The 25,117-nt window shown below is 36.5% G+C and overlaps 1 protein-coding gene across 7 annotated transcripts in view; it reads left to right on the top strand.

Annotated features, from left to right (window-relative positions):
* Rfx3 (regulatory factor X3) overlaps window positions 1-25,117 on the top strand; it is a 239,369-nt gene that overhangs the window by 193,950 nt on the left and 20,302 nt on the right. For all 7 annotated transcript variants that reach the window (XM_034523217.2, XM_076918836.1, XM_076918830.1 and 4 more), the window contains 6 exons: window positions 728-843; window positions 1,304-1,458; window positions 5,311-5,408; window positions 7,628-7,777; window positions 12,913-13,121; window positions 19,358-19,511. In XM_034523217.2, the coding sequence (XP_034379108.1) occupies window positions 728-843; window positions 1,304-1,458; window positions 5,311-5,408; window positions 7,628-7,777; window positions 12,913-13,121; window positions 19,358-19,511 (882 nt within the window). The remainder of the gene's footprint in view (window positions 1-727; window positions 844-1,303; window positions 1,459-5,310; window positions 5,409-7,627; window positions 7,778-12,912; window positions 13,122-19,357; window positions 19,512-25,117) is intronic.

Below are 25,117 nucleotides of genomic sequence, written 5' to 3'. Positions count from 1 at the left end.
AAAGTCTCAAAGCCTGCCTACAGTGACATGTCCTCCAGTAAGGCCACACCTCCTGAGCTTCCCCAAATAGTGCTGCCAATTGAGGACAAAGTATTCAAATGCCCAAGAATACTGGGGCACATCATACAAACTACTAGTCTGAAATATAGTATATTCTTTCAACATTGAAATATAAACATTCATAGCTAGTGTTTGCACTTTTCTTTTGGAGTATTTAAAGTTCAGTCTGTTTTCATGTCAACATGAATACACTATACAGACAAATCATCACCACTTATTTTTATTGCTTTTGTTACTGAATCATTGGAATATAATGGTGTTAGTATTTTAGAATGTAAATGATTAACCAAATTATTGTTTGATTTTACATTGTTTTACTATATCTCCAAAATGCAATATGTTGTCATTTCAATTTGTAATTAATATAATAGCTAGTTAGGTATTATTGTCTGTCCTTTGTGTCTTACAAAGACTTGAATATGTCTTTGGTGATTTTTGTCAGTAGACATTGCTTTTTGGAGCGACCAGATTTCTAAGGTTCAGTAGACATATGCAGCTAGTGTGAGTCACTGCAAACAAGGTATCAGTCCTAGAAAGGGTCAGATACATATGGGATGATTTATATCATGTAGGAAGTGAAGCCACTTTGGCAGAAAACATCTTATGGTAAAGTAAAAGAACCAGGGGGAGTAAAGAAAGTATCATGGTTTGGTCATTTTGTTTCTAGGCAATATTGGACGTTGTTGTGAATCTTCAGTTTAGCTTGATAGAGAAACTGTGGCAAACATTCTGGCGCTATTCCCCATCTACTCCAGCTGACGGCACTACCATTACGGAATCAAGGTCAGGATCAATATGTCTTTCTGATGTATTTTCATGATGAAGTAGATGTCACAGCTAATGAACTAGAGATATATATGTATACCAGTTGTGAACTTCACCAGATAACACTGACTAGATTGACACTTTGACCATCTTAGGAATAAACCACAGACTGCTCTACCGAGATTTTAGTGTGTGTAGCTCCCACTTTATTGATTTGGGGACTATTGCCTCTCTGTCATGCTAGTGGATTACTATCCTATCTGCCTTTCAGACCATAAGAAAATATTAATGTACATAGGTAGCTTTGGGGGTGTGTTTGTATATATACATCCATATATATATATATCCAGCCATATGACACCAGTGCAATGATGATATAGTTCTAACCTCAGTAATATTTGATAAATTATTTTTAAAGTCCATTTTCTGTTTTATCCTCATTTGCCATCTATTCATTTGCAACATTTATTCACACCAGCAATCTGAGTGAAATAGAAAGTCGACTTCCGAAAGCAAAGCTGATAACTCTGTGCAAACATGAGTCTATCCTGAAATGGATGTGTAACTGTGACCATGGGATGTACCAGGCTTTGGTGGAGATTCTCATCCCCGACGTCCTTAGACCCATTCCTAGTAAGTTAACTGGAGACAACTATGGATGCTTTTGTTCTCATACATACCACCCAAGAAATTTGGGGGATTGATGTTGCAATCAGGAGTGATCCTAATTTTATTTAAATTTGTCAAATAAAAACCATGCAGCATAGAGAATATTGCATGAAAGAAGTGTAGAGTGACATTGCAGTAAAGGGGAACTGACCTGTCTTCCAGTCTTTTCCAGTATTATTTTTTAAAAGCTAACCTATAGCTATGACACTCTCAGTAAACTAATTGTGAGAACACTGATAGTCTAGTCAACTATGCAAAATTATTCTAGTCAAGACTAAAGTCCTCTGCATATAGCCAAAAAATATTCAAATCTCTAATTGCAGACCATTCCCTTTCATTGTTGCTTAAAATTAGAAATGAGTTGATTGTGGTTTCCAGTAGAGTTCAATTCCTCTATAAAAGCACATACTCTGTTACCTGTGTCATCTTCAGAACTACAAACTCAATTTCCATTATTAGCTCATGGTTAACTAGGCTTTGAGGAAAAGCTAATAACTACACAAGCATTGCACCTACCGTGAAGCGACTGGAAACTGCATACATCACTCAGATAAACTTTTTCAGTAACCATGTTGTAGCAAACAAAGCTTTCTTCCATAATTGTAGATGTAAATGCTACTACACATATTGTTAGAGGCAGTTGGCACTACTTTATATCTACATCCAATGACCTTACTAGTGACTGAACTTTTAAAGAAATGGAACTGTTTCCATTCTGACATTAATAAAGTAAAAAGCCGTCTTTTCACTCATGACATGGGTAGCTATGTACTTTAAATATGCTATTCACCATTTATTTGTTGTATTATTGTAGAAAATATATAAATTTAGTGGAAGGAAAGCAGAGGATGTTAACATTTGTTTGTTTATATTTACAAATGCAAAGACCTAATGAAAGGTATAAATTCTTTTATACATTCACTGCCTTTAAAAGAGATGCTTATACACATTTACATATCATGCCAATCAGTGTACATTAATATATGGAGGAGAAAGTAAAAAACAAAAGAAATCACACTGGCATTATCTTACCACTTTATAAATTTCTAATGTGCACCACACTATACACCAGGCACTATACACTGTATATACAGTGTATACACACTATACACTGGCATTATCTTACCACTTTATAAATTTCTAATATACACCACACTATACACACTATACACTATATACCAGGTTACCTGACTAAAAGTTTGATAGAAATTATTATTGTCATAGAAAATTTCACTATGTCAATTTCCACTGGTTTTTGTTCGAGAATTTGATTTTTTTTCTCTACTCTCCTGCCCCTTTTGCTCCAAGTATTAATCTCTAGAGATGTTTAAAAGATGTTGCCTAGGCTAGCTCATTAGCCTCTGACATCTGGCTACCAACATACAGCTTCTCTCAGGAGATCCAAGAAGGGATTTCAGTGAGTTCTTTGTTTTTCTAGGCAAGTCAGTAGCATCAATATTCATTAAACAGTTCAGAAACTATGTGCTTTTGTCTTAGCATCATAAGAATTTAGCAGCTTCCTAATTTAAGTCATACATCAATTTTAGTTTACTTTAAGCCTTAGAATTTTAAGTATATAATATACTTGCCCTTTGTCTTTTGAAAAATGTGATTAGAAAAACTGGTTATTCTGTCAAAGAATTTGTCTCTACATGCACCAGAAAATGAAATCGTTTTATTTCTCTGAAATTACAAGATATATTAATGTACTACTCTACAGAAGAAATTTGGGGGATTCAATTTCCATTTTACAGTAAGGCTCAACAATGTAATGCTTAAAATACAATGTAGATAGCTGTTGCTGGGTGAGGTGCATTTTAATACTGATCTTGAGCAGGCTGAGGCAGCTCGGCTTTGGAATAGATTTTTAAATACCAAACCATCCATTTATGAGTCTTTAGAAGCTGTCAGAATCAGTCTGCACAATTCCTGTTTTATATGAATCCCTACAGAGTGAAGAAACTTAATTTTATTTTTAAAAATTGTATTTCTTGGCTACTAGTACTTCACTCTACCATTTTCTGTCCAGATGGGATTTCTTTTTTTAGCTAAAAAGTCTGCACATCATACTAATTTAAAGTCAGCCTGAAGCGCCCATATTCTAAAATGCATTCACCCAAAACATGGAAAAAGGAAATTAAGTGTGAATTATTGAATAAGAACTCAACTGGTAACACTGCATTATATTCCCAATTGCCTATCATTTAGTTTAAAAAAAAAAAAAAAAAGTAAATACCTGAATTCTTTAATATGCCCAGTGTATCTTTTTATATTATAATCTCCTTCCATCAAATTGGTCTAGATAAAAGAGAGCATCATGAAATTCTTTAAAATGACGTGAGAAGTTATTGGGGATCCTTTTAAATCAAATTATTGTTATACTAATTAGAGAACAAATGCAAAATATAGATTGCATATTGAACCTTAAACAACATTGAACTGAATTTCAGAAAGGCCATTAATGCTTGTCACTTTTTTCATTTTCATTCACGCCTGCACTCCATGACTCTAGAATATGAAACACAGAAAGATACAATTCTTTCTTTTTTTTCTCTCCTGGTTAAGGTGGGGCGCTTTAGAGATTCCAAAAGATTATCTCTCAAGAAATTTCCAGTTCAACCTGGTTAAGAGTATGGATTCTTTCCTAACCAGTATTTAGGCAATTTCAATCTCTACTATCCAGTTAAACAACAAAGACTCAGTTGTTTTATTATTGGGATATTAAATTTTATATCTTTTTGTAAGTAATTTGAATAGACTCAATGCCCCCTAAAGCCTATTTTGGCAGAAGTTAACAAATTGAGTGTCAGACTCACTCCAGCATAAAAACGAAAGCCCAGGAGCTTGGTCCTGCTTTATATTCTCAGGGGCAGTTGGCCAAAGTAGGACTTCTCTCATGGGATACCACAGATCTGGGTATCTACAAGATAGTATGGAACCAGCAGAGTAGCTTTGTGTTACGGGTGCTTTAAGCATTTATTAAACACCTAAATCTATTCCCTACAGTGTGTAGCCCTAGGCACCAAGGAAATTAAGTATCATTGACTAAATGACACATTGAGAAGACTCAGTGAGCAGATCCCTTGTAACATAGTTAGCAATGATAACTCAAGGTACTTCTGATCACTTCATGACCACTATAAAGTTCTGTCTTGGGACCTGTTCCAATTTCAGGATTTTAACACGTTAGAGTTGGCTGTTTTGGTAATATCTTAGTAACATTGTTCCTGTGATCGCAGTTGTATCACATTTTAGCTCTACCTACCATGTGAAATTCGAATAGTAATCTGAAACTTTTGTTGAGACAATTATACATTTTTTTCCTATTTTCAACAAAGATATATACTCCAATTACATAGGCTTTATGGTAAAATGTCCTACGTAGAGACAAAAACAATACTTTGCACTGTGTTTCATTTTAACCAACAATATAAAATAAGGTTGATTTGGGGACCAAAATGAAAAATTTACAAAGCAAATTCTTAGTCTTGATCACAAAACTCTTGATGAAGTTTTGTCCAAGGCAGAAAGCCCCATCTATTCACAACTGGTATATGTGAGCATGAGCACAAAGTTCTGAATGTTTTTATTTCCAGCAGGTGTCATCAGTGTGTGAGAACAAGATAGTTTTACAAGCCAAAACTAGTATTTTTAAATGCACTAAGAAATTAGAAATTATGTTACTTTTTAATCAAGGAAGATAATAGAAATTCTTCTGTGCTATTAAAGTAGCAGAAACATATTTTCCTTGTTCCAATTTAAAGTTAATGGTATTGTGTATCTTTATTGTTTTACTTTTTATTTTTTATCATTCAGGTGCCTTGACCCAAGCCATTCGAAATTTTGCAAAAAGCCTAGAAGGTTGGCTTTCAAATGCCATGAACAATATTCCACAGAGAATGATTCAAACCAAGGTATGGTTATGTCCTTTGTGGTGTGTGTGTGTGTGTGTGTGTGTGTGTGTGTGTGTGTTTGTGTGTGTGTGTGTGTGTGTGTGTGTTTACACTTGCTTAAGGAACTATTTCTTCAATAATTTTCTCATAACTGATCTTTATATATTAGTAACACAGAATATTATGTAGAACTAGCATATGGCTTCTGTGGTTCAGAGCTGTTACTCATGCCTAGAGGACTGCAGATTCTACATTATCCCTTCCTGGCATATGCCCATGGCAAGATTGATCAGAGGCTATACTTTCATTTTGCTGCCCCCCCCCAAAAAAAATTACATTTGTGGCTTTTGGTAAGTAACTATATCTACCATTAGACTCCAAGAGTATATTTTTAACCTCCAAAATCAATTGTATTTCTAACAATACCTCAAATTGTTGAAAGCACACCCTTCTCAGTATCATCAAAATGAGTGCCTCAGCAGCTTGTCTGCAGTATTGGCCATCTTGCTGAGTTTTAGGTTTAACCTGAATGGTTACCACTACAGAGCACAACTTCTGCTCCTCTGCTGTTGCATATATGCAGTTGTTTTTCTGCTGAGCTCTCAATCAGTGAGACAGTTTACCCTGACTGAGGAAAGAGATGTCTACTGAGTGGCAGTAGCACTTAAATGCCTGTGTTCAAATCTCACCACTTAAATGAGTTTCTGTACAATCTTGCACAAGCCATTTAACCCCTTCAAAATATAATGTGTTGAGATGGTAGCTGAACAATGTAATATATGTATGAGACACTTAACCTGGTGCATGGTATATAGTATGTATTCAATGCATATAAACTAGTAAACCACGTTCTCTACAAGAGTATGTGAGCTTGCTCAGATATTCCACACAGTCTTAATAATTCTCACTTTCAAAGGAGCCTCCTTCACAGTGTCAACCAGCTATTCTACTCAACCTACTGCTTCTACAAATGTGTGCTAATATACTCATAAAATCCTATCAATATGATAAGGTTTCTGGCATATTTTGAAAGACTGAAGTCAGAAATACGATGGATGTAACATTTCTATGAGATTGTGAAAACTAGATAATTATTTAGGAGTTTTCTTTTCATTATCTTTGGTACTTTTCAACATAGGCTAGCTCATTTAGTCTCATTCAGAAAGTGAATGATCACTGGCTAGGGCAGTAGAGCATTTGACCAGTATGCATAACATTCTGCAATCAGTTCAATATAGTAGTTGTGGAGAAGAAAGAAAAGAAACAAAATGTCTATGGAAAGAGTGTATGGAATAACTAAATTGACTTCTAAACATGAAAACAAAGTTGAGCAAACTAATGATTAAGCATAGCACAGATAGAATAGTGAGAAGTCACAGCAAATGTCAGGGCTGAAGCATTAGGAACCATCTGTCCATGTTTCCCCAGCTGCAGCCTTAGAACAGAGAAGAATGCAGCTTATGAGGAGTGAGCACTCTGACCGCTGTGGTCATGTCCTTCAGTCTCCTAACAGTGCCCACCCTTGATCAAATCCTCCAGGAAGCTTGAGTGCTCATCATCCAGGGCAGCCTTTCTGGCAGAGGATGATGGAGGGAAATGGGGAGGAGGTTTTTGAGAGATAAATATGGGTTAGGTGTATTAGGTCCTAACACCTTTGACTTGTTTCACCATCTACCAACTTGTAAACTAATGGTGTAAATGAAGTCATAACAGTAGATGTGAATGGCACTGCTCTGAAAAGTGTTTTGTCCGATTAACAGTAATAGATCTTTACTGTTTGCTTTTCCAAATAAAAAGAAATGTTCATTCTTGTCTAGTTTTCGTTGTCCTAAAAAGAGTTGGGGAGGGAATGAAAGCAAACATTTTTCTACTTTTTAAAACAATGTAATTTCTTGTTGTGGTTTGGTAATTAACTTCTAAGACTGGCTTAATTATTGCTGCACTCAGATGTCAAAAAGTGTCAGAGTTTGTTTTAGTGTTGACCTAAATATACTCTAAACTAAATAATTCTTTGTTTAAGATTCTTAAATGCTATATAATTTATAAGTGAACTATTACCAAATTAATTTATTACCAAATTAATTTGAAATGTATCTAAGGAAAACTGTTAAATTTGACTAAAGTATAAAACAAGACTTGGAGATTGCAGTAAGTAGCTTCTTTTATGAGAGAAAGGAGGTAGATTGGGGAGGAAAAAGAAGAAGAAAATAGCCCACCACAGCTTGCTTGGGTTTCTGTAGGTTGCCGCTGTAAGTGCCTTTGCCCAGACTCTGCGAAGATACACATCGCTCAATCACCTGGCCCAGGCAGCCCGTGCAGTGCTTCAGAATACTTCCCAGATCAACCAGATGCTCAGTGACCTCAACCGTGTTGACTTTGCCAACGTCCAGGTACTCTGCCTCCGTGTACATCCTGTCTCTTAAAGAATGCTGACAATTTCTAAACCAGGACCATCTGATTGTGCACTGGCATTAAGTGTCTACAGTTTCTGCAAATCTGGAGTTTCACCCAGACAGCTTCATTGACCCTTTTGTTTTGTGGGTGAAGTCAACTAAGGTTTATGAACTATAAGCAGCACAATAACAGAAACATTCAGGTTTGCCCAGAATTTAAAAGGATAATCAGGATAAGAGTCACTGAAGTCTGGCAAAAAAAAAAAAAATTAGACTAATCTATGTTTGTGAGGATTTGAAAAACTGCTTAACTGCTCTTGTTTCGTTTTCCAGACTACAGCAACTACCTTAGGTTGTTTAAATAGTGAATTGTACACATTCAAGCAGGTATTTCTGTTACTATAGTAACCCACCTGGAAAAGCTAAGCACATGTATTGCAGATAACTGGGAAAATTCTCTTATTTAAAGAATTAACTGCAGTAAGTGTGGATACTTAGTTCAAATAAAAAATATTTTTGAACACCAGTTGCTGTGTACTTTAAGCTTGGAAATAACTAATGTAGGTTCAGTGTGGAAGTCTAACAAATATTTTATTTATGATAGAAAAGTAAATGATCACACTTGTAACCTAAAGTATAAGCCACAAAGTAAGAAAAAAAAAGTATAATTAAACACAGTCCAAATGTAAAACTTTTGGAAATAACAAGAGGCTATATAATGAATATAAAAAAAGACAATGTAAAGAATTTCAGAAGCTCAATCCTGTCTAAAATGCTTGGACTGGAACGTTTGGATGTTTTTCAGATTTTTTTTAATGTTTAATAGTTTACCACATGATTATCCCTAAAATCTGTGCCCTGAAATGCTCCAAAACACAGTCATTCTGACCATCCATCCTTTGATGGTCTCTTTAGACTAGAGATCTCAATGTTCATAGTATCCTTCAGTGTTCATAGCATCATGGTTCAGGTCAGACAGCCCAGGTGGTCATTACCAAGTAAGTGAGCATGTGCTTTATTCATGCAATGGACCATTGCTGAGCAATGGAAAGAGCTTCTGAAGACTTGATGGAGCCTTGGAAACATGGTAAGTGAAGGAAAGTTGTTACATGCTTCCATTTGTACGAAATGACTTGAATAAACATTAGAAATAGAAAATATGTTTCTGGCTGGTTAGGGCTGGGATATTATAAGAGCAGACACAATGGGTATGGGACTTCCTTTTGAATAAAAGTCTAATTTAAGTAGGTGAATTGTACAGTGTCTTTCCAGATCATTACTATATTTATACAAAATTTAATCTCCACATCATGTCTAGCTTTTACTATTTAAAATATATTACATAAAACCATTTGAGCTTGATTCATTTATAGTACAATAAATTGTGTTCATTGTGACTTTCATGAATTGGGCTCATGTTTCCGATATATGATTTTTCAGTCTCTTTTTCACATATCTGTCTATCTACTACCAACTATCTGTATACAAACAGACATACTTGCATATACATGCATGCAGCCATATAGACTTAACAAGAACGGTCTTGAATTTATAAAACTGTCTATGTGTGTAAGTAGATTTACATTAACTCATTCACCAAACATATTAAGCAAGTATATTATCTTGAAGTACACTGATAATTTACTTCAAATCTTCATTTTAAAAAGATATGTTTTAAAAGTGCCTTAAGAAAAACTGAGATAAAACAACCTTGAAGTCAGAATAGTAAGACAACCTTGCTTTCCAGATGTTGATTTCAACTCAGTAATAGGAAGTTTTGTAATGAATGATTTCAGTTAATATATGAAAAAGGTTTTACCTGTTATTGTTTTGATATTTTTCTGAGTCCTCAATGCTGCCCTCATTATTCTTGTATTGAATTGAATATGTATATAAATGAGCCCACTCAATGGTTAGAAGCAGCTGTCTTCAGGACATCTTTGTAGGTAGTCAACTATACGTCTGCCACTCAGCAACTTCAAGACTACTTTTTCTCTTCTTTCTTTGTCAACTGTCAAGTTGTGTGTGTGTGTGCGCGCGCGTGCGTGCGTGTGTGTGTGTGTGTGTGTGTGTGTGTGTGTGTATGTCTGTGTCAGTGTCTGTCATGGCAGCCATTAGAACTGGAAACTGTATACTTAAGCATCTGTCCTCTACAACATCTTTCCTCTCTTCAGAGGCTCATAGCAGTGGTGAGCCTTCCCATTCACCCTACACTTTATTTCTTTGTACATTCTAACAAAACCCCAAACTAGTATAGATTATTTTTGCCTTCCTCGCATCTTTATTTCTTCCAAGCTTTGGTAGGCTTCTCCAGTGGACCCTGCTCCCGTTTCTTTTTCATGACCTTTTCCTATCACTTGGAACCTGCCCCTACATCTTCTAAGATGAGTCTCAGTAAGACTGATAAAAGAGTAAAATTCTTGCCAGAAGGACACCTAGGTTTGAAACAAGTTCTGTGTGTTAGTTTTAGAGCATGTCAAGAGCTTGGGCATTCTGTCAGGGAGCACTCATTCTTTTCACTACTTCATCCTCTTCTCAGCAAGTGTATGCAGTTCAAGTCCATTATTCTATTGCAGGTTAATTGGCTTTCTTATTTAACTGGTAGTCCTATGATGGTATTGTTTACTAATGCTCTGTGTAAGTGGATGCAAATTATAAATTAAGTAGGTTTTGGTGGCCTAACCTAGTAATCTAGACATGGAGTATTTATTGAAGATACAGTGTGATTTTGAACTTTCTTACTATGTACTATGTTGGATATTATTTTTATATAAGTTAATAATATCTTCAGGTGTTTGTTTTCAACTTTTTCCATTATAAAATTGACAAAACTGAATTACTGTCTAAAGGACTATTTAGTGGGTAAGCTGTTATTACTGTGGGATCCATAGGCTGCAGTGAAACGAAGCACATTATAAAAGGGTGTGAAAAGCAGCTTATTGAGCTGTGATCTTATATCTCCAATTAGGTTTTAGATTAACATCTTATCTTGTCAAAAGTAATTTTCACATAAAGAGTGGGTTTGAAATTTTGGTAAGAAGTGAAATTCCTTCTTGTGCACCAGTAAGATCCTTGTCCTAGAGTCAATACCACCAAGAACAAACCCCTTCACATGAACACAGACTCTTTCATCTGCACAATAAAAAGGTTCTAGAGGTTGGATGCTGCATACAGTCCACATATTTAGCAGTGATTAACTTCATACAGAGAAAGAGTTAAATGTATTCAAAACAAAATTTACATATTAATGGGGAAACCCCTCTCCTGGTAACTACTGTTAAGCCTAAACTTCTCTGGGCACTCAGGGTATGAAAGCCATTTAACACTATTAAAAGATCTTAACTGTTTTTATAGAAATCTATTATGCAGAAATAAATGAAAGCATAAGAAAATGTAGTTAACAACATAGCTAGGGATGGAGAGATGGCTCAGTGGTTAAGAGCACTGACTGCTCTTCCAGAGGTCCTGAGTTCAATTCCCAGCAACCACATGGTGAATCATAACCATCTGTAATAGGAATCTGATGCCCTCAGCTAATATGTCTGAAGACAGCTACAGTGTACTCACATACATAAAGTAAATAAATCTTTTTTAAAAGCATAGCTAATTCAAACTTTATACTTGTAAAAAAATAGAGCAAGCAAATGCCTAGCTATATGGAATTGGTTATTTAATAATGTATTCATGCATTGTCACAAGTTGATTGATAAGCAAATAAATACAACATGTCTTTGTCTACGTGGAAAGGTAGGTACCATTGTTAAGCAGAATATTGAGTAAAATGTATGATATTTATATACTTAATTCATGTTAAAATTATATATGTATAAGGATAAACATGAGTAAATAAGTAATGTATATATAAATATGTAATATGTATGCACAAAAATAGAGTATGTAGAGTGTGAAAAACATAAAGAGTATTTGTATGTTCATGTATTGAACTGCTACCCTCATACTCTTTTATTATCTTTTATCTTATTTATGTTGATATTTTTCTCTGATCACATTTTAGTGTATTTAAACTATTTACAAATGGCGTTTAAGAGGCAGCATCTAAAAACAAAGAAGTCTAGAAGTTGCTATCACTATCTGAGATGTGAAAGAGACTTTAAGTTTCCCCAGAGAAATAGAATGGATGATTTAGATGCAGTTTGCCTTTAAAATGACCCTTTAATGTGTAAAGTGTGTAGGATCAATGGAGATGTTCGAAGTGAAAGGATGGGATTAGGGATTCATTGAATTTATTACATAGGAAACTGGGGCCCACACTGAACTAATAAATTGATTGAACTTAGTTTGGCAAGTTAGGGACTGAGCAAACAAAACAAAATGTTTGCCTTTTGATTATCTGTAAAGCAGTTTGTTGTCAAATAATTTTGATCCTGAGAGATTTCGTTCTTTTAATCTTAAAATACAGCCTAGCAGTGGAAGTATCATAAAACTTGCAGTAACTTTAGAATCACTGAGAAGTAACTTTAAAATTTCCTATTTTTATTGTTACAAAATATGAAACTTCCCAACCAGAAGCAGAAGGAAAATTACAGTAATCAGGTTTCTTGGCAGGTAGCATGTCTACATTTTCTCAAAAGAGGTTTTGTTGTTGTTTTCAGTTCTGTGAATTAATTTGCATTTGTTGGTTTGCATTGATAGCCCTTGAGATTTCTGTTCCCCATCCATAAACTCACACAGCATATGTTTCTACCTAGTACCATTCAGTGTTTGTTTTTCTTTTAATCTCTAGGGACCACTTTGGGCCAATTGATTCCTCTGACTTACTCTAAATCTTCTAAAATGGTTTCAAATTTTTATCTGATGGGGTAGAAAAAAAACCTTGAAGTAGTGAGAAAACAGGGTGCTACATGCTTTTGGTTCGGACACCTATCTTCCTTATTAAACCGTTCTAGTCTTGTACAAGGCCCGATCAGAGGAAAACACCCAGTCACAGTCAGACACTGCATCCTGTAAAGATCAGGGAAAGACAGTAAGCCCTGAAGATGGTAAACAAGTTGAGTGCTTAAGTACGGTTCATGATCTGTTCATGTCCCCTGTTGATGCCCTGCATGTGTTCCGTGATGATGCTCTGTGAGGAGCTGAGTTGAACTTTCCTTTCTATCTGTGACCTGTCCTAGGAGCAGGCTTCCTGGGTGTGCCAGTGTGATGACAACATGGTTCAGAGACTAGAAACAGACTTCAAGATGACCCTGCAGCAGCAGAGCACTCTGGAGCAGTGGGCTGCTTGGCTGGACAATGTGATGATGCAAGCACTGAAGCCCTATGAAGGAAGACCCAGCTTCCCTAAAGCTGCCAGGCAGTTTCTGCTCAAGTGGTCTTTCTACAGGTAGCATCACAATTTTGCTAAGTTTTCATAGTGCTCTGTGAATGTGTGTATGCGTACAGTAGTCACAAAAAAAAGAAGTGCGCTTAGACTTGGTGGGATACCCAACTCTATGACTATGATGTGTAGAAATTATATGGGAAATTTGTTGAGATGAACATTTTTGCTAGGAAAGGAGACTGACCCTCTTTCTCAAAGCTGAGAAGTTTTCAGAGAGTTATTTCTGAGAGTCTATCTTGACAGGCGTTTCTCAACCTGTGCATCATGACCCCGTTGAAGTTGTCAAACATGCTTTCACAGGGGTCAACTAAGACCACACACACATTTATATTACAACTCATAACAGTAGCAAAATTATAGCTACAAAGTAGCAACAAAAAAAATAAATTTTTGGTTGGGGGTCACCACCACATGAGGAACTATAGTAAAGGGTCTGAGCACTAGGAAGGTTAAGAACCGCTAGTCTAGGTGATGTTGTCAGCAACAGTTGGAAAAGGTCTCTAGTCCACCTTCTGCTCCTGCCTTCTTGTGGATACCCTTCTTTTGTTCCTTCTTCAGTGGCTCTCAAACTGTAGTCATTAGACCATGGCCTCACATCCACTTAGACACATTAGAAATGTTCATTGTTAGGTCAGTCTCCACGTCTACTTGAGTCAGAATCCATGGAGGAAAGGCCTAGCAATCTGAGCTTTGAAATCCTCCAGACAATTCCAGTTTGCACTCAAAACTACCTAGTTAATGTGTTAATTCTGTCAATTGTATTTGTTTTCAAACCTGGCTAAATATTAGAGAGTAGAACTTACATGTTCTTTTTAACCCTTGGTTACTTTTGAGACTCGCTGACTCATGTTACTCTTGCTGGTTGGGAGGTAGGATTTAGAAGGACAATTGGAATCATTCATTTTCTGGTGATTATGATGCATGACTATTGTTTAGTAGGTAGTAACATGTTTTACTTATAATGAGCCTTTTAGACTAAAATACTTTGGATGGAAATACATATTTCTTTGTAGACATGTAATCAGCCCTAAAGGGAAAGGGTTTACTAATTATATGATGTATAATGGAAAAATTGAAATGATTTGTTGGCCCCTCTCTCATTTATGAGCTATGATTGGTCAGGACTTGTGCCACATCTGTATAGAATGGAATGGTCAGATGGATTCCTGCATGGAACCTAAATTAGGGCAGTTTATATCTCTCAGTACATACAGATTTTAGGCCAAGGTCAGTGGGATCACCCCAAATAAAGAAGCAAACACTTGTATTTTACTAAAGGATCAAATACCATCATCAAAAATTTAAGTTATCTAACTTGTCATCTCACGAAATAGGAATCCATTTGTCATATAATTGAAAACTCTAATTTGGAAATACATTTTATTGTTGTTTTGGCTTTTTTTCAGACAGGGTCTCTCTATATAGCCTTGGTTGTCCTAGAACTTGCTGTATATATCAAGCTGATCCTGAACGCATACAGAGCTCAACCTGGCTCTGCCTCCACAGTTCTGCGATTAAAGGCATGTGCCAACGTGTGTGGCAGAAATACGTTTTCTTGATCTCTTGAAATTCAATATTTTGTTCATCTGAATTTTCACAGAAAATTATATAGGTGATTTGTGTGCTCATGACTAGTGAATGAATCAGTTACACTGTCTGACTCTTCAAATCTCCCATGACCAAAGGCAGAATAACCACCCTATACAACAATAAAAGAAAGATGCGCGTGCACACACACACACACACACACACACACACACACACTTTCTCTTATGTCCTATGTTAGTGGCAGGCCTGCCCTTCCCCCTGTGGGTTTTTTTTTTTTTTTTCTGCATTCAGTTGACATCATTTTAGAAATACACCCCTGGAGCCTTTGTCACCACAGAGATCTATTGTAGGAATCCTGAAAAGAAAGAAAATTACTCACTTGTATTTCATGTTCTCTGCAGATACACAAACCCAGTAGATCATCACTTGCCTGCCCTCTGTCCTCCCTGAGTTGGGGATAATTGGCTTGTTATTATTAGACACTATTATGGTTATTATTTTCATTTCAAAAAGATTTGAAGGCTTACAGTTCAGGGCCACCGAGGAAAGAGACATTCAAGCAGATGCATACCTCCTGCTGGTAGGCAGGGTAATATCTGAACTGCTTTTCACTGAGGCATAAGAACTGTTGAGTAATGAAAACTGAGGCATAAATCATCAAAGAAGCAGAATTGGAAAGGGTTTCTATATTTTAGCATTGTAATTAAAATTGTTAATTCACAGAGGATATTATAAATTTGACAGCCACATATACAGTCCCTTCATTTTTCAAAATCTGATATTTAACCTAGTAATTTGTAAAATTGTCTTCACATGTATGTTCACAGTCACATAAAAACAACCTGACAAGGAATCTGCTCCCAGCAGGTGTTACTTTGCTGCAGACATGCTCTGCTCCACCCGGGGCTGCCTACTTACTTAAGCTACCTTAGAATGGCTAACACTGACTTTGGAAAATCCAGAAATGCAAAATTTGTGTGGACTATTTCTTTTCTTCTGTGTTTTGTGAATAAGGCAAGAGAGTGTTCCTAGTGACCACAATGAAGGTCAGCCAAGCATTCCTAGTTGGGGGTGGGATCAGGGGTTGATGCAATCAAAACTAACTTTACTTATAGTCTAAATTTTTAGAATTATAATTACAGAGGCTGGTGGGTTGACATTTTTTGATAACTACTGTCTTGTTCCTTCTACAGAACCCTCAGGAACACTTGTAGATACAGTAGTTTTTGGGTTTTTTTTGTTTTTTGTTTTTTGTTTTTTTTTTTTTATCTCTCTCTAATCTCCAATCTCACAGTGCAATAGACAACAGGTATTCTCTTTAACCTGTATGTGTTTACTTTTGAATAAGATTAGTCTTGTGTTTGTTTCTTTGTTAGCCACTTGTCATCCCTGGACTACATTTTAAATATCTACTGTCTTTGTTCAGCAACATGGTTGGAGTTATGACTGAATACTCAACTCTTAGATTCCTTTCAAGATAACTGACATTGAGTTCAGTGTTATTTGATATTTAATCATTATGTTACATTGTTTTGTGTGTGTGTACAAAAAATTCTCTGCTTTAAATTTTTCTATTAGAAAAGGTATTTCCTTTCAAAAATTACTATATATATCATATATATATGATATATATATATATTCATGTAAATTATTTGACAAATGAATGATAATGTATCATTGCCACATAAATGAACTATTCTTCTATTTGTAATAATATATTTATGTATTACTTATAAACATTAAGGTTTAGGTATTTTAATGACACAGAAACCATTACCTGGTACTGTTTATTATAATGAATATAGTGTTAACTCTGGTATATGCTGTACTCTAGTAATGACCAGTTTTATTAAGATACCATGTATGTTAGGTGCCCTGACCTTTATGGCTGGATCCTGGAAACCTTACTGGGAGGAATGGAAGATTAAGAAAAGACAGCATAATTGAAATGTGTAGTCAGATAGACTGTACGCTTAGATGTAGACACACCAGTAGCCCCTATACTCAACATATTTATTATATATATTATATCTTGGAGGAGGGAAGGGGTCTCTGAAGGGGAGGAGTTTCAGGGGGACATAAACATAAAAGTTATCTGGAACAAAGAAGGTGTGGTTAGTACTCTTTGTAAATACTGTTTTTAGCTGAAGGTCAATAGTTTGCCAACATTTGCACTGACTACAGAAAAGCCTTGCCATTCTCCTGAGTCTGACCCAGGAAGTCTTGCTGTTGCCCTGAGTCCAAGACAAGGAAGACCTTGCCATTACTTTGAGCCTGAGGTATTAACATCATTGCCATGGCCTTGCCCATGTAATGGAGTATATTTATCCCCCTTACCCATGAGGCTATATTCCAGGGTAGGTGCTTGAAATCACCAATATTACCTAATCCAAGGTGTAACTGTTTGTGGGTATTGATGATAAGCACTAACTGCAAGTTGTGGCTGTGACCTTTGCAGTTTGAATTATGACAGCAAACCTAGCACATATTTATTTCCCTTTCTCCCAACTGCACAGATAAGATTCATTCTTACCATCATTCTCACCTCAGCAGTCAATATTGTTTTTCTCTAAAATTAACAGCCTCCATTTTAAGCTTCTTATTTTAAGGAGCCATTTTGCAGTGATGTAGTATACTGACTTGTTGACATCTTGCACTCTGGCACCATTATACAACTTGGACTTGCTGGGCAATAAGATGAGCTGCTTCCCAGGAGGTGGCAGCCAGAGAGCAGATTTCATAACTCTGTGCAGAAGGACATGTGGGCTAAAAGTTGTTAATTATTTCTCAAATTTGCATTTCATGTTACAGTAGCTGAAACTGCCAAGAAAGTCAAAACTGTAGATAAAGGGAACTAACTGCTATGTGTTACTTCATTTGACGCTCAGATCAACTCTTTTTTTGTTTTTGTTTTTTTTTTTGTTTGTTTTTTTTTTGTTGTTGTTTTTGTTTTTTTCGAGACAGGGTTCTCTGTGTACTCCTGGCTGTCCTGGAACTCACTTTGTAGACCAGGCTGGCCTCGAACTCAGAAATCCGCCTGCCTCTGCCTCCCAAGTGCTGGGATTAAAGGCGTGTGCCACCACCGCCCAGCTCAGATCAACTCTTAAGCCTTAAAAATGGTGGTTGTAAGCATGGCTGACTACAAAAGCCACCTGTAACCTCTTAGATAGGAAGCTTAAACAGGAAGATTGATGGAGATGCCAATCCAAGCTACATAATGAGACTTGGGCCAGCCTGGGCTACAGTATGAGACTCTAGCTTGTTTTGTTTTTGCTTGTTTTTTGTCTTAAGGCATACTATAAGTGGGTTTAGCTAGCTGGATAGCTTTACCTTTTATGTTTTTACAATGATTAAAAAAATAAGAAGCCTTCAGTCTTTCATAAACAAATTGTAAGAAATACTTACTGTCCTATATTATAATACATTATAATTGTTACATTCTATTTACTCACAAGTTGTTTTCATATTCTTTAATTATTTTATCCTTGAAATAACTGTAAGTTAGCTAAGACTAAAAATACTGCTTTCACTTTCTCTAGAGAAAACAACCTCAGGGAAATTGCTTATTTGAGGTTAAGAGTCAAGCAAGAGAACCTGGAGCATCTGCCCTCAAATGTCAGCTCATGCTCTGTCACTTGCCAGAGTGAATGTAAGGAATCTGATGAACTTACATCTCTGGTTTTAAAAGGCTGAAAAATGAAGCAGAAAACAAAAGTAAAGCCTACTTGCTATTCTTTTATTTGCCTGGAATTTTATAATTGGTTATTATAAAATAAGGCTTTAATTTGTGACATTTTGCATCTTCTTCCTGAGAATATAATGACAATTTTAGTATTTATAGGCCAAAAAATATCTTCAAAAAAAGGCAACTGAGTAAAAACTGGTATAAAATACACATGCATAAATACATACATTATTCTCACTGTGAGTCACAGATTACATATTAATATTTGAAATATGAAACAAGCTTATTAGTTGATACATCCTTGGTAAAGCCACAATTTTATTTGCATTATTGTACTTTTGATGTAAAAGAGTTTATTGTTAGTATTCTATAAATATAGCTCATTTGTATAATATATACATCAAATGTTCATGTTTTCAGATTTAATACTTTCTTAATTCATCTGTACTTCCTGTCTCTAGATGGGGAGAAAATTACCTTAATTTAAATGAAAATCAGTCACTACTCAACACACACCTCCAGTTAGACTGATGGCTTCAGGGAATGTCGGCTAGTATTTTTGTATGGAGCATGGCACTCTATAGATCATTGTCATTTAACAATGACAAATGTCAATCACCATCAATCAGATGTTCACTTTGAGTTGATTTTTTTATACCAGGGATGAATTTTCAGCCTTTCCAAAATTGTTTTTATTCAGCTCTAATCCACTTGTAAGTACAACAGAAGGGGCAAACATGGCGATAATGAGGAAAGGTCTGTTCTACCTGTCTCTGTACATAGAAGGTCAGGGTCAAGGCTTAGACAGCAGGACCTCTTTCCCACCATTGAAATGAGTTGGGCTAACAGCTTTCAACAATGAAAGTGTTCTGTCACAGGTTTTATACTATAAAAGCCTATGCTTTCATTTAGTCTCCCAACTTAACTGCTTTTAAAAGTACTAACACATGGAACTACAACTGTGGTCACTAATGGTAGTTTCCTCTCTGCCCTTTCTCTCGAACAGCTCAATGGTTATCCGGGACTTAACCTTACGCAGTGCTGCTAGCTTTGGCTCCTTTCACCTGATCCGGCTGCTCTATGATGAGTACATGTTCTACTTAGTAGAGCATCGCGTTGCTCAAGTGACAGGAGAGACGCCAATAGCAGTGATGGGCGAGGTGAGAGGGCCTTCAAGGGCCGTGGTCTACTGCTTGCTTTTATTACTCTTCTAAGTGTTTGAAGCAGTTTCAGTCCTACAAGGACTACATTGTGTGTGGTTTCAATCACAGAATTCTAAGGTTGAAGATTCTGTCATGTCAGTAAAATGTCTTGTTCCATTATATGCACCCACAATAAAAACAACAAAACAAGCAAAACTTTGAGAAACACAAGACTTTAAAAACAGAAAAACCATTTTAAAAAAAAAAAGAAAGAAAGAAAAACTATTGATATGAGATAAAGACCAATGCTCCCCCCCCCCCCAAAAAAAAAAAAAAACCCAAAAGTTAAATCTGTGTTTTGTAGGCTCTTTCCTAGCCTTCAAGAAGGAAATGGATGGTTTTGCTTCAGAATGGCCATGATGGTGGTGGTGGTGACTGACCAATCTTATTATGTTGTAAGCATGGCTCTAACCCTTTGCATATAATAAAACACTTAGCAATGTATTACACTCCTCTGAAATTAAGTGATTCTTTTTCCTACTTAGTCAGTGTGCACCTAAGGCAGTGCAGTAAACATGGATGCTCAGTGGGTCTACAGCTGGTAAACATTTTGCTGAACACATGGTCTGATTTTTCAAGCCCATGTCTTTGATCACTAATGGTCTTTCTAGAATTTCTAGGTAATTATAAAAATGACTTATTCACACTGAGCATCGGAAATTAGTGATTCTTATAAGAACATGAGTAAGAATTGGTTAATACAATGAGCAATAGGTACAAATGCTGAAATAATTCAGCTCTGGCTCATTTTATTACATTGAATTGGAGTACTTTATATCTTGGTGAATTATGTTATTTTAGACAAAAATTGCAAAATACTCAAAACGGTAAAGCTGTTCATTTTTAATCTGCATATATATGGTTATGTTTAAAAAGAAGAAGAAAATAAGGGGCTGGGGAAATCACTCGGCAGGTAGTATGTTTGTTGCACAAGGCTGAGAATTTAAGTTCAGATCCCCAGTGCCCATGTGAAAAACCAGGCATGGCTATGTGCATCTGTAATCACAGGACTGGGACATGGAAAACAGAGTGATCAAAGGGCTCACTGGAGGGCCAGTCCAGCTAATCAGTGAGCAGTGGGTCAGTGAGAGACCGATTTCAAAAAAATTAAAGTAGACAGTGTTAGTGGAAAACACCACATGTTGATCTGCCTTACATACTTCCACAGAAACACACGGTCACACACAGACACACACACACACACACAGGAGGCAAGGGGGGTTGTGAAGTTAAATTCTGCTAAATTACTGTTTAATAAGCATAACAATAAAAGTATAGATAAAATCATCAAAATATTTTAAGCACTTCTATAAATTCTACTATAAATCACAAGTATTCTAATATAAGTAAACTGTCAGTCCTTTTTAAAAATTTTGTGTAAGTGTATGAGTGCCTTTGCCTGTGTGTATGTCTGTGTGCTATGTATATGCCTGGTGCCCAGGGAAGCCAGATCCCTCTAACGCTGGTGTCGTAGACAGTTGGGAGCTGCTATGTGGGTGCGGGAGTGACCCCAGGTCCTCTAGAAGAGTGGCTCACGCCCTTAACGACTGAGCTATCTCTCTATCTCTAAATGTCAAACATTTCTAATATCCATCTTTTCCATTTAAAAATAGCATCCTTTACAATTTGATGATATATACATCTTTGCTTGATTATATTTAAATGATACTGAATAGATATGTGTAAGATGGAACAAGAAATGTGGTAGCTTTTAATTAATAGGCCAAACAATTTGGATGTTTCTTAAGTTTGATCTTTAGCTCTATAGGTATCTCCTTACAAGATGTCCATTTGGAATGAAAGATTTCTCACCTCAGGACTCAACACTTCTGAATGGATCTGTCTTTTGGTGCATTTAACATTTTGCCAAACACCTCTTGTTCTCTGGATCTTTACCAGAATGAACAAGATAATGAGAAACATGGTTATTATTGTTACCATGTGGCTTTTGCTTTATGGTCTTTGCTTCCCTTGTATCTCTGGAGAACAAAGGGATGAGTCCATCACACTGAAGGCTTAGCTACCTCCTCACGTGAGTCTGCAGCCAGTAGGAGCTCTGCAGAATTCAAGTGAGATACACTGTCAGCACTGCCGCATAGTCATTGTACTAGACACTCTTAGCTACATGAATAGGCTGCAAATGAATAAGATAAATTACAGCACAATGCAAAGATATATTAATAAAATACGGGTGTAACAATAAGACATAAATTAGCTTCTGTAAAATCAGAGCTCTAATGTAATCCTAATCTGTTTGTTTACTGTACCTTACCCAGTTTGTTAAAAAAAAAAAAATCCTTTTTTAGTATCTACATTAATGCACCATTCAGTCTACAAAGCAAACCAAGGCCAATTTTCTCCATTTAATCTCCGCCGCCCCCCCCCCCCCCCAGCACTATACTTTGAAGGCTGTTTAGCTAGCAGAGGCTTTGGGCCTTAATTCTACTATCTTAGCTAAAATTATTTTATATCTATGGAAAGAAGATGAATTGTCAAGGAACAAAAAGTCACCACCTCCTACCACCATCCACTCCTTCACCCCCTTGGTCCCCACCACCTCATGATCTTCTCATATATTATCCTAAACTGACCCTCACTTTGCCCATTGGAATTTCTCTTCCCAAAGACCTGCTAGATATGCAGGAGCATGCATGCCTGTAACCCTAACATTTGGGAAATAGAGGCAGAGAGAACAAAGGATCGAGGCAGGCTTCATATCCTGATCTGAATATCAAACTTAAGGCACCACTCTCTATTGCATGAGTATTGTCTCAATAAATGAATTAATTAATGAATGAATTTATGGGGGGGTAGGGAGGAGGGCGGGGGAGGGGAAATGCCATTGTCAAACACCAAATTCACAAGTGCCTTCACACAGGGTAGGGACACCAGTCAAACCACAGTATATTGAGATCCATAAAAGTCACCATTTCTTATAACTATAGCAACCACTTCTTAATCATCATTATTAATATCATCATAAAATCAATAATTGTTGGTATTGAAAAGGTATTGTATGCTTAGTTGAATTGTGCCCCTGAACTTCCTGATTGTATTTCTGTTTTGGTAGAGGTCCCTATGGTCCTATCTGAGCATCATCTTGAATGTCTTTCTGTCTTAACCCATCTCCAAGTACTCACTAAGCCTTCCCAATCTCAGATCTCTCATAGTGTAGTCAATAGTGTCTTATGCAGAGGCTGATTGAATTATCCCCTACCTGAAACTTCTCTACTCTTCTGTTAGTTAAGGAAGAAAATTCTCATCTTTGTACATCTAAAACCTGGCCCTGGCTCCCAGCCAGCCTCAGCCTCTCACTTCTGTTCCTCCTCTTCAGCCATGCTAGCCTTTTGTGCCTTTTCAACTACCAACTCTATTGCATCATTAGACCAAGTACATCAAGGTTCTTTCTTCCTGGGGCCCTCACTTCACCTTTCTTCGTCCATTCTAATTCCTATTTATGGTTTAAACCCCAGTTCCTCAGTGAAGCCCAGTCCCCACTGACTGTTTTAAGTTTGGACTTTTACTTTTTGTTCTAAAGCTTACACAATGGTAACTGCATGGTTCTCTATATGGTTTGTATAATTGAAGATGTAATGGCAGTAAAAGTTATGTAACAGAACTTTTGAATCAAAATAACTGAATTTGGGACAATCCATGTTTCTCTGTGTTGAAAACTAGACTTCTTGTCTCTCAAATGAGTTAACTCATTACTTAACACCTCTGTTATAATTAGATATGACAATGAACAAAATGGATTTTGACTCTGTCTTCAAGGAACTTGCATTGCAATGGGTACATATATAAAGGTCGTTTTTATTCCTCAGATGGAGGGATGAGATGAGAGCTGTATTGAAGCTGTGCAAATACACAGCTTGGACTAAGCCCAGAGCACTTCTTTCTCTGTTCTAACTATCCCTAGGCCTAGGCCTAGAATCTTCTAACCTCCGTACAATGTGATCTTCCAAGCTGACTGATTCAGACTGACTTCTCTCAGCTTCTCACTGCTTGGCCTCAAAATAACCCTGGCAATTGTTCTAAATCTTCTGGGTGCTTCTTATTCTCTGGCTTCGACTGCGGGTTTAGAGGGTTTAGAGGATTAGGAGGTGAGTGAAGCAAGGGACAGTTACTCTTGCCTGGGAAGGCCATATAAGGCTTTTCCAAGGAAATAATATTGAGATGAAAAATGAAATACTCCTGTTTGTTTGGTTTTGGTTTGGTTTGGCCTACATGATAGAAAACAGGGTTTATTTACAGCCAGAATTCATGGAGTTTTCACATATTTATGTAAGTATTTTAAGTGTGCCCATAGGCTCTCTGGCAGCAGTGAGGTTTTATGTGTGGGCATAGATAGACAAGTTACACCTGTCACACACCTGTTATACCTGGTAAATGAAAATTTGAAAAATCATGAAATACTCTGACAGGGAAAATTGAGAAAAGGGGCGCTTTTTAACATAGTGTGGCTATTTAGAATCTGTTCAGAGTCTGTGGTGTGTGTGTCTCACATCGTAAATACACAGTTTACTAACATTCACTGAACATGTACAGTTCAGGTTGCTTCATAAAATGATTCTTCATGATAAGCATTTTATATTATATATTTAAAATTAATCATATTTGAATTCTTTTTATCATGACTGTACCCACATATTATTAGTTTTAAAACTTATCAGTAGCCAGTGTTTCAAAGGAAAAAAAATTATGACCTAGGCATGGTACCACTTACCTGTAATGTGGGCATTTCAAGCCTGAGGCAAAAAATTGTGAGTTTGAGGGTAACCTGTGTTATAGTAATAAATCAAAATCTAAAAATAGAAGCAAAATGATCCATTAATTGTTTAGTTCTGACATAAATATGGAAAATAACCTAACTAATAACACCATCTGGAGAAAATATTTTCTGGTTCATTGAAGTTAATATATTCAGAATGAAAAGGAGGGGTAAGAAAAACCTAAAAACCAAAGAGAAACAGTGAGAATTCAGCAGACAGTCTTTAGGGTAAGTGTGAGTAGCGGGTTCCCTTTCAGAGAAATCCAGCCAAGCACAGAGCATGGGAACTTATGGCTGGAGAGATGGCTCAGCCATTAAAGGCTAGGCTCACAACCCTAACATCAACCAAAGGCAGTCAGTGTCAGTGAGCAGAACTCGGCAGTGGTGGGGAGTACACTGGAGCTCTGCCCCAGGGACAGCAGACTTACTTAGAAGCATATTGTAAAAGCAGGACTTGTATTACAAGTTGAGGTTTTTACAAGGAGCAAAAACTATTTGTATAATAGTAACTTAAAATGTGTGGAAAACTTGTCAAAATCTATGCTGTCATTTGTAATAAATAGAGCTTACCATCACTTGCTAACATTTTAGTTGAAGTCATATCCTGTCCCTTTGCTAGGTGTTCTGAATTCACATTTATTATTACCCCAAATCTTGCAAAAGATACATTGGTGTCAGGTGTTACCACTAAGGTCAATGAGAGTGAAAGTCACACATCAGAAATGGCAAGTGGTAAACAAAATGTTTCTGTCTCAGTAAGCAACGCTGGTGATCCACATTCAGCTTTATCATC

This window comes from Arvicanthis niloticus, chromosome 1 (assembly GCF_011762505.2).
Source record: "Arvicanthis niloticus isolate mArvNil1 chromosome 1, mArvNil1.pat.X, whole genome shotgun sequence".
NCBI lineage: Eukaryota > Metazoa > Chordata > Mammalia > Rodentia > Muridae > Arvicanthis > Arvicanthis niloticus.
Note: the sequence above shows the minus strand (reverse complement) of the source record. Positions and strands in the feature narration are given on the sequence as shown.